Here is a 9,319-nt window from a genome sequence, read left to right on the forward strand (position 1 = left end):
GCATTCTCCTCTGAGGGCCACTGGGGAGGTCAGGAGGTTTCAGCAGATGATGCGCTCATTTCACATCTAGCTACAGGGACATAGCCAGGGTCCTCTCCAATTCCCCATCCCCTGACCCCCTCCACTCTCACAAGGCATGGAGTGTCAGGACCATGGTGAACAGGTCTCAGGAAATGAAATGCATGTGGCCACTAGGTGGCGCTCTTGTGGAAGTCATTGACAGCTCTAGTGGCAGTTAATGTGTCAGCATTTAAACAGTGCATCATTGGAATGTTGATGCAACTGCCAACTGTCATTCTCAACTGTCACGGAGGAAGAGTCAGACAGTGTGTGCCTCAGAGTGGGTTGTTACTGGTGTGGATGGTGGAGGGTGTCGATGTATATAGTGTTGTACACAGTGGAACTTCTTATATGAATAAAAGCCTCATCTGAGAGAAGATTACATTGAGAAAGCGACAGGTGTTTCTTCAGCTCACAAGCTACTGACTACAGTCAAGGTCGAGAATCTGGCGCCATACGTTAACGTGTTGCCTCACATGCTGTGCAACATAGCAACGTCAAAAGCGTTTTAACATGGAGTATCTCTTGTGTACGGCAGCTGCAGTGAATCTATGCTAGGTCCATGGGGCTTTATTTGGTGCAGAGAGAGGAAGGGCATACCCATCTCTGCATTGGCCCAAAGGAGGCATATGTCACCTGCATATCTCACTAGCAGCATGCTGTTCTCTGTGTCTTTGAGTGATGTAGGGCTTCTTGACAAACCAAGCCTAACCCTAGTCTCTTTTCTCAGGAACTTCATCTCAGCCTCCTTCTACACAGCTTTGTGAAATATTTTGCTGGAAGAGACCCAAGTGCAGGGCCACCAGGACACCCTCCCCCTTTCCCACCTAATGGCCAACACAGAGGCCAAGCAGAGGGAGTTGGGCTCCAAGAAAAAGAGGCTGTCGAAGTACAACTCTTTGGTGAGTTGACATCCTATTAGTTTCATTTGTGTCACTGCTGGGCCAGCTCATGAAAACAAGTGGAGAACATATTGTCCCAGTTTGGCAGAGAAAGTCCTGGTAAATCCTCTGTCACCCCACTTTTTCAGAGGCTTTCAAAAATGTCCAGGTTTCTCTCTCCTCCCACTTTCCCCCCTTCTCCTCAGCTCTCTTGTGTTGCTGCAAAATGACTTCCAAGGAGTTTGCACCCCATCAACCCAAAAGGGGGGATAGGAGAGGAGATAGGTTGCCAGGGTCTTCCCTTGCCAGGAGGCTGTGGCAAAAGCAAACTGCTGTGCCCTTCATAGCTTGTGTGACCTTCCTCATAAACAACTTTGGCCATCCTCACCACCTTCTGGTGTTGCTTGTCCACATGTGCCTTGCTTTTACTGTCTGTGAAATGTTGGGGATATGGGAGACCATCTCTGAATCTAAACTGAGGGTGGGCCCAGTGGACCTCAAGTCCAGCATCCTCCCCAGAACAGGTTTTTAAAAATGACATTTGCCTCCAAAATTTGGCAAGAAATGGCTAAATGCACCATAATACTTTTGTGGCTAAACATACTATATGTGTTGGGATAGTTAGTATCCTAATCCATAATCAATATCCCAGCCATGGCCTAAATTATATTTTTTATTATATTTTATATTATATTTAAAAGATTCAAGACAAACTGGATCTCAAATGCAGTAGCTTTTTTGTATACGTCTCATATGATGGGCACAATGGGACAAAGTCTTTAATGAACATCTGTTGAGGAAACCTTTCATTAATAACTGGCTAACTGTGAAAAAATGTTTTACATTGGACTTCCACTTTGGGTTTCCCCATAAGAGGCTTTTTAGCCAATGGGGAAAGAATCAGAAATGGATAAGGTATAGAGACATATGAACTCATGACAATGAAGGAAATGTTATATTAAGATTAAAGGAAGAAATCATGACTAAAATAGGCCATATGAATTGGTTGAATTATATTCAACTTAAAGAAAGAATCATAGAATCGTAGAGTTGGAAGAGACCACAAGGGCCATCCAGTCCAACCCCTGCCATGCAGGAATTCACAATCAAAGCTTGCCCAACAGTATGCAAAGGAATCTTGTAGCACCTTGAAACCAACTAAAAGGAAGAGATTGGCAACATGAACCTTCATGGACTTGTGCCCAATTCATCATGCGCATGATAGACCTTGTCACAATAGGTCTACCAAGCCAGATTTACAAAGGATAAGAGTTTATTTGGTTTTGAGAAAGAATATAATGAATATTAATGAAAGCAGTTGAAAAAATATATTATGTAAAATATATAACATCTTACTGAAGAGATCCCTTGAAGAAGTGGAAATTAAAGGTTCGATGATAAAATGGGCATTTGGGATACAATTTAGACTTGGAGAAATGGGGGAAAGCTAGATTAAAAACAAAAAAAATTACTGTAGCACAAACAATAAAAGAAAATTATTTTAAAGTTGTAAATAGATGGTATCAAACACCATGCTCACTAGAAAAAATTATAAAGTAAAGGATAACTGGTGTTGGAGATGCCAAAAAGAAATAGGTACATATTTGCATATGTGGTGGCAATGCGCAAATATAAAGTCTTTTGGGTCAAGATTCGTTTGGAAATAAAGTTAATATTAAAAATAGATTTTGAGTTTAGATCAGAAATATATCTGTTAAACAAGACCATATTACTAGACCCAGAGGAAGAAAGGAAATATTGGGAAATATTATTATACTTAATATCGGCTGCCAGAAGGATAATAGCAAAGAACTGGAAATTACCTATAACCCCACAAATAGAGACTTGGCAAAACGAAATCCGGGAATTGAAAGATCTAGACAGATTAACAGCATTAATAAACAAGAAGGATATGGTTAAATGGGAAAAGGATTGGGAAGCTGTCAGACTTTATTTAGCGGCTGCTCAGTAAGGAGAGGTACAAGAAACAAAACCTTTCTATTCATACCTAGAGATAGGGGAATAAGATGTTGTTTTAAAAGATAAAATTATACAGTTTCTTGTGGAGAGTTATCAGGTATAAGCCTAATATATAACAGATTTATAGCTTGTTGATATATGTTTTTATTTATCTTGTTATAAACATTGTAAAAAAAAGATATATATATTTTCATAAAATAAAAAAGGCAGTAGCTTTTTTCTTGCTAACAGAATTTAAAGTTTATTTCCTGGACTGAATTCTGAGGTGGTGAAATAATATTTGAATGAACCATGTGCTTTCTTCCCCTTTTGCTTAGTCACTCTCTGGATGAGGGCTATTTTCTATTTCAGGTGACCTTTGCAGATGTGGCAGTATATTTCTCAGAGGATGAATGGAAACTGTTGACGAAGAAACAGAAACTTTTGTACAATTATGTAATGATGGACAATTATGAGAATGTGGCTTCTGTAGGTAAGGAACCTGAATCCATTGCTCTTTCTATAAAGACTGAGGGCCCTTTCATACTCTATTATCATGTCGCTATGGTTCCACTAGAATTGTAGAATCATAGAGTTGGAATAGACTACAAGGGCCATCCAGTTCAACCCCCTTCTGCCATGCAGGAATACACATTCAAATCACCCCCAAGAGATGGCCATCCAGCTGCTCTTTAAAGACCTCCACCAAAATCTAAGGGAGTATATTCCACTGTCAAAGAGCTCTTACTGTCACAAAGTTCCTCCTAATGTTTAGGTGGAACCTCTTTCCCTGTGGCTTGCATCCATTGTGGTGTCTCCTTTTTTCTGTAGCAGCAGAAAGCAAGCCTTGCGCAAAATGACACTCTTTCAAATATTTAAACATGGATATCATATCCACTTTTTATCTTCTTTTCTCCAGGCTAAACATAACCAGCTTTCTAAGCTGCTCCTCATAGAGCTTGATGGCTTTCATACCCTTCACCACTTTGGTTGCCCTCCTTTGGACATGCTCCAATTTGTCAACATCCTTTTTGAATTGTGGGGCCCAGAACTGGACACAGGATTATTCCATGTGAGGCCTGACCAAAGCAGAATAGATTGGCACTATTACTTCCCTTGATCTAGAAACTATTCTTGTATTGATGTAGCCTAGAATCACATTGGCCTTTTTAGCTGCCGCATCACACTGTTGGGCCATGTTCAACTTGTGGTCTACTAGGAGTCCTAGATCCCTTTCAAGCCTAGTTTAATTGTGATAGCAACATCCTGTAGAATATTTGAATCTGTACTTCAGTGAGGCAGTATTGCTCTCTAGTGTCTAAGGATTCTAATTACTCCATCCTAAACTGCCAATTCTAGGATTTTGTGGAAAGAAGCCATGGAGATTAATGCTTTTCACACCCAAATGGTACTCAGCACATCCCTGAGCAAGTTTCCTACCATTTTTGGCCCTTCTTCTATCCTTTTAAGGCTCTGGAGAGTCTTCGTGGGGGAAAGCCCTCCTTTGGGCCTGCAATGGCTCAGAGAGGGCCCAACAGTGGCAAAATGGCCTCCTCTTCCCCAAACAGATGCTGTTGGATGTTGGGGGTAAAACATTATTTCAACCCCCCCCCCCCGCCCCGGCAATACAATGTGCGGTTGCCCCTGAGATCTCCTCCAAACCTCATCAGTAGTCCATGCCTGTCTTATAATGTTTTAATGCTGTTTTAAGGCTGCTCCCTGGCACTTGACCCTCAACAAAATTGGAGTCCAGGTCCCAGCCCCCTTACTCTGCCTTTGCAAATGAGTTATTGGAATCTGACTCCAACTTAATTTAATATCAAATAGGAAGGAGTAAACACAGGGCTAAATCTTGGGCTAACACTTTCCTCCCTTACCTCTGATATTCAGTATTATCTGTCATTATCCTTCTTTACAGAAGAACTTGTCAATCATGGGAGAGTCCACACATCAGAGAAGCCATACAAATGCCAGCATTGTGGGAAATGTTTTTCTCAGCACTCAAAACTACTGACACACCAGAGAGTCCACACAGGGGAAAAGCCATACAAATGCCAGCATTGTGGGAAAGGTTTTTCTCAGAAGTCAAACCTAGTGACACACCAGAGAGCCCACACAGGAGAGAAGCCATACAAATGCCAGCATTGTGGGAAATGTTTTTCTGACAAGTCAGCCCAAGTGAAACATCAGAGAGTCCACACAGGAGAGAAGCCATACAAATGCCAGCATTGTGGGAAATGTTTTTCTGACAAGTCAGTCCAAGTGAAACATCAGAGAGTCCACACAGGAGAGAAGCCATACAAATGCCAGCATTGTGGGAAATGTTTTTCTCAGCAGTCAATCCTAATGGCACACCAGAGAATCCACACAGGAGAGAAGCCATACAAATGCCAGCATTGTGGGAACTGTTTTTCTTTGAAGTCATACCTAGTGACACACCAGAGAATCCACACTGGAGAGAAGCCATATAAATGTCAGCATTGTGGGAACTGTTTTTCTCGGCAGTCAACCCTACTGACACACCAGAGAGTCCACATAGGAGAGAAGCCATACAAATGCCAGCATTGTGGGAAATGTTTTTCTTTGAAGTTAAACCTACTGACACACCAGAGAGTCCACACAGGAGAGAAGCCATACAAATGCCAGCATTGTGGGAAATGTTTTACTTCAAAGTCAGACCTAGTGAAACATCAGAGAGTCCACACAGGAGAGAAGCCATACAAATGCCAGCAGTGTGGAAAATGCTTTTCTTGGAGGTCAGGCCTATTCAATCACCAGAGAGGCCACACAGGAGAGGAGCCACACACATCCAAGCAGTGAACGAACATTATTTTTGTAAAGAAGGAATACAAAAATACTGTTTCAATCCGGCAGTGATAAGAAAAGGCCCTCATGATTTTATTTGTACATTTTTTTCTGTCCATATGTCTGTTTATGTTTTAAAGTTATGTTTTGTTAAGTTTAGGCTTTAATTGCTACTAGTATAGATAATTGTTTTGGGTTATAAATTTGGCTGGGGATTATGGGTCATGGTTTATGTTAGTTAGATGGGGGACTGGGATTTGTTGCAGCTAGCTAGAATAGCAATGATAGCATTCAGAATTTGTGGGATGTTGGCTGAAGAAAGTTGGGGACCAGTAGTAACAGAAAGGGATCTAGTTTCTTCAAATGTCTGGGGCAGGGAGAGATTGTGCGTGTGAGAAGGATGGCAAAGTGGGGCTGGTTAATAATGGGGGATAGATGGTGGGAATTGTAGGTGGGGGCTAGGTTTGGTAGAAGGTGGCGTTTTAGGTTTTGGGGTTTCAATATATTCTGGGCAGTTCTGGCTTATACATATTTCTGATATGTGTTTTCAATAAAGGTCTTTGCTATTTCAACACACTGGATTCTTTGATGCACAGAATTTGTGAATATGCACAAAACTGACACTTTCTTCTCTCCTCAATCCTCAGCTCCATTGCCAGCTGTAAGAACAGCAGAGACAAACACACATCTGTCTGTCTGTCTGTCTGTCTGTCTATCTATCTATCTATCTATCTATCTATCTATCTATCTATGTGTGTCTATACAGTATACACAGAGAGACTATTTCCAAAGCAGAGCCTTCCTTTCCTGCCTTTCCTGGGCTCCATTGCGGCCTCTTCAAAATCTCCTCAAAAGACGGAAGGAAGGAAAGAAGGGAGGAAGGAAGGGAGGAAGGAAGGAAGGAAGAGGAGGCTGCTGAACCCTGGTACCCTCCTTCCCTTCCCTCAAAGGCCGCCAGTGGAATAAACAGCAGCAACAGTAAGGCCCTGGTGATCCCTGCACATGATCAGAAGGGGCCTTTGGATGTATGTGCACATGTGCAGTCTCAGACCAATGTCTGTTCTGAGGGATGGAAATGGGGGACAACCTCATTCGCTTAGAGGAATGGTTTGAGGATTTTCTGGGGGGGGGGGGGGGCTTGGGGGTTATAAGAAGAAAGGAAGCCCCTCTTTCCTCAAAGAAAGGCATGGGGCTGCCAGGCCTCCTCTCCCTCTTCCCTTCCTTGCCTCCTCCTTGGAGGATTCCTTGGGGCCCAGGTACTTGGGGGTTATTATGAGAAAAGAGGGCGGGGGGGGGGGTCCCTTAGAGAGAGGCATGGCCATGGAGGGGATCGTGATCCAAATATAAAAAGGTCTTTGAGGAGCACCCTCCCCCCTGGAAATTGGAATAGAGGAAAGACCCTGGAATAATGTGTCCAGTTCTGGGCACCATAATTTAAAAAGGATGTGAAGAAAGTGGAGCATGTCCAAAGGAGTGTGACTAAAATGGTGAAGGGTCTGGAAACCATGCCCTATGAAGAACACCTTAGCGAACTGGGAGTGTTTAGCCTGGAGAAGAGACGGTTAAGAGATGATATGACAGCCCTGTTTAAATAGTTGAAGGGATGTAATGTTGAGGAGGGAGGAAGCTTGTTTTCTAATGCTCCAGAGACTTGGACCCGGAACAATGGATGCAAGCTCCAGGAAAAAGAGATTTCACCTCAACATTAGGAAAAAGGAACTGACAGTAAGAGCGGTTCAACACTGGAACACACTCCTTCCTCAGAGCGCAGTCGAGTCTCCTTCCTCGGAGGTCTTTAAACAGACGCTTGATGGCCATCTGTCAGGGATGCTTTGATTGAGATTTCCTGCATGGCATAATAGGGTTGGACTGGATGGCCATTGTGGTCTCTTCCAACTCTACGATTCTATGATTCTATGAGTATATACAGTATAGCCCCCGGAATTCCAAAGCATGGAGCCATCAATCTGCATTAATCCTACAGTGTAGGTGCAGCTTTATTATCTGTCTTTTATTGCCCTTTGTCCATATGAGTAAGAAGGGGAATGGCCTCTGCCTGCATTGAGATCCTTCACTATCATCTTAACTGAGAAGCTCTACAGACCATCCCTAAGGGATGGCCTGCAGTCGCCCCTTTTTGCGATGGATCAGGGCTGCGGCAGGCTCACCCCGTGCCCCTGATCTGGCCTTTCAAGGGTGCAAAAAGCAGCTCCTTTTTGCACCCTTGAAAGGGCACCATAGCTGCATTGCCACAGTTATTCAGCACTTGTTTGGGGCTGTGTCATGTGGAGCAGCACATGGCATCAGGGCGTCCTGAGAGACAGAGTTGGGCATGCAACTTAAGAACACTATGCCCTGACACCGCCCCTATGCCGGTCTTAATGGCCGGTGTGTACAGGGCCTGAGTAACATCAGAGGCAGCATGTAGGCCTGTGGCTCCATCACAAAGTGTTTTGAGCACTGGTTTATGACTCTGGAGACCAGGGTTCAAATCCTAGCCCAACCATGAAAGCCACTGAGTGACCGTAGTCAGGCTACACATTCCCAGCCTCAGAGGATGATCAAGGCAAAGCCCCTCTGAAGAAGTGTGACAAGAAACCTCCTGATAGGGTCTCCATAAGTCATAAATGACTTGAAGGCACACAGCAACAGTTATTTATTTGTTTATTGTAACCTAAAACATAACATAAACTAATGACATGACATACAAAATGACATAAAATATATAATAAGAATTCCTTTCATTCTTTCTCTCCTTCCTAAGATATCTATGCTTGGTGTTTATACATATTTTTGGTAATGTTCCTTCCTTATATACACATGATAATAGATAATAATAAAGGCTGCACCTACAATGTAGAATCAATGCTGTTACTTATATACAAATGATTTTTGGATCTATCTTAAATATATGGCTCTTCCCAAATTCTGAATAACTATAAAACAGCTTCTCTTACTTAATCCTGAAAACCAAGAATTGACATTTCTCCCAACATGTTACTTAAATATTTTATTACCATTTCCCAAATACTGACAAGTTTCCCCAGGGTTTCGGGTTTCATGGCTTTTATATGGGGTAGATGTATTAGATAATGCGTTTTCACTTTTGTATGTTTTTAACCTTAATTTTAAATTGTTTTAATGGTCTTATTTTAAATTGGTTTTTTTTATTGTTTTAAAGGCGTTTTATCTTGAGAGCTGCCTTGGGAGAAAGGCGGTGTATAAATAAATAAACAAATGCATGAGACATATCCATTTGTCTCTTTCAGCCATTTCCAATAGTTTTAATGACCAATCTTGCACCAAAAGGATTGAACTCTCTTTCCAATTCGATGCTATTAAGATTCTGGCTACCAATGTCACATAATTCAATATCTTAGCATCTCTGCCGGACGAAGAAGCCAGTGAAGCTTTGAAAGTTTGCACGATGCAACTTTTTTCCCATTTTGGGTAGCCAATAAAGGTATATATTTTGTATTGTGGACAAGTCTTGGTTTCCAAATCTTTGATCATCTTCACTCATCCTTCCCTGGAGACATTATTCCAGCTTGTCCACATCCTCTTGAATCGTGGTGCCAAGAACTGGACATAGGATTCCAGCAGAGGCTTGACCA

The 9,319-nt window shown here is 42.3% G+C and overlaps 1 protein-coding gene across 2 annotated transcripts; it reads left to right on the forward strand.

The window, feature by feature from the left end:
• The first annotated feature begins 318 nt into the window (after positions 1-318).
• Positions 319-6,210, forward strand: LOC149290415 (uncharacterized). Of its 2 annotated transcripts, XM_089489250.1 has the most exons (4): positions 319-340; positions 791-962; positions 3,273-3,393; positions 4,819-6,210. In XM_089489250.1, the coding sequence occupies exons 2-4, from the start codon at positions 891-893 to the stop codon at positions 5,718-5,720; spliced, it is 1,095 nt and encodes a 364-aa protein (XP_089345376.1). In that variant the 5' UTR covers positions 319-340; positions 791-890; the 3' UTR covers positions 5,721-6,210. The 2 variants fall into 2 exon arrangements, with proteins under 2 accessions (XP_089345376.1, XP_089345375.1); XM_089489249.1 differs by lacking the exon at positions 319-340 and having other exon boundaries at positions 362-962.
• Positions 6,211-9,319: the final 3,109 nt, after the last annotated feature.

Source organism: Sceloporus occidentalis, unplaced genomic scaffold (assembly GCF_023333645.1).
Source record: "Sceloporus occidentalis isolate IW3139 unplaced genomic scaffold, rSceOcc1.0.p SCAF_39, whole genome shotgun sequence".
Taxonomy (NCBI): Eukaryota; Metazoa; Chordata; class Lepidosauria; order Squamata; family Phrynosomatidae; genus Sceloporus; species Sceloporus occidentalis.

Bases quoted from the DNA above. Each gene is read 5' to 3' on its own strand.
- LOC149290415 (XM_089489250.1), top strand. From the start codon at position 891: ATGGCCAACACAGAGGCCAAGCAGAGGGAGTTGGGCTCCAAGAAAAAG. The intron at 963-3,272 runs GTGAGTTGACAT...TTTCTATTTCAG, and splicing joins TGTCGAAGTACAACTCTTTG to GTGACCTTTGCAGATGTGGC. The intron at 3,394-4,818 runs GTAAGGAACCTG...CCTTCTTTACAG, and splicing joins TGAGAATGTGGCTTCTGTAG to AAGAACTTGTCAATCATGGG.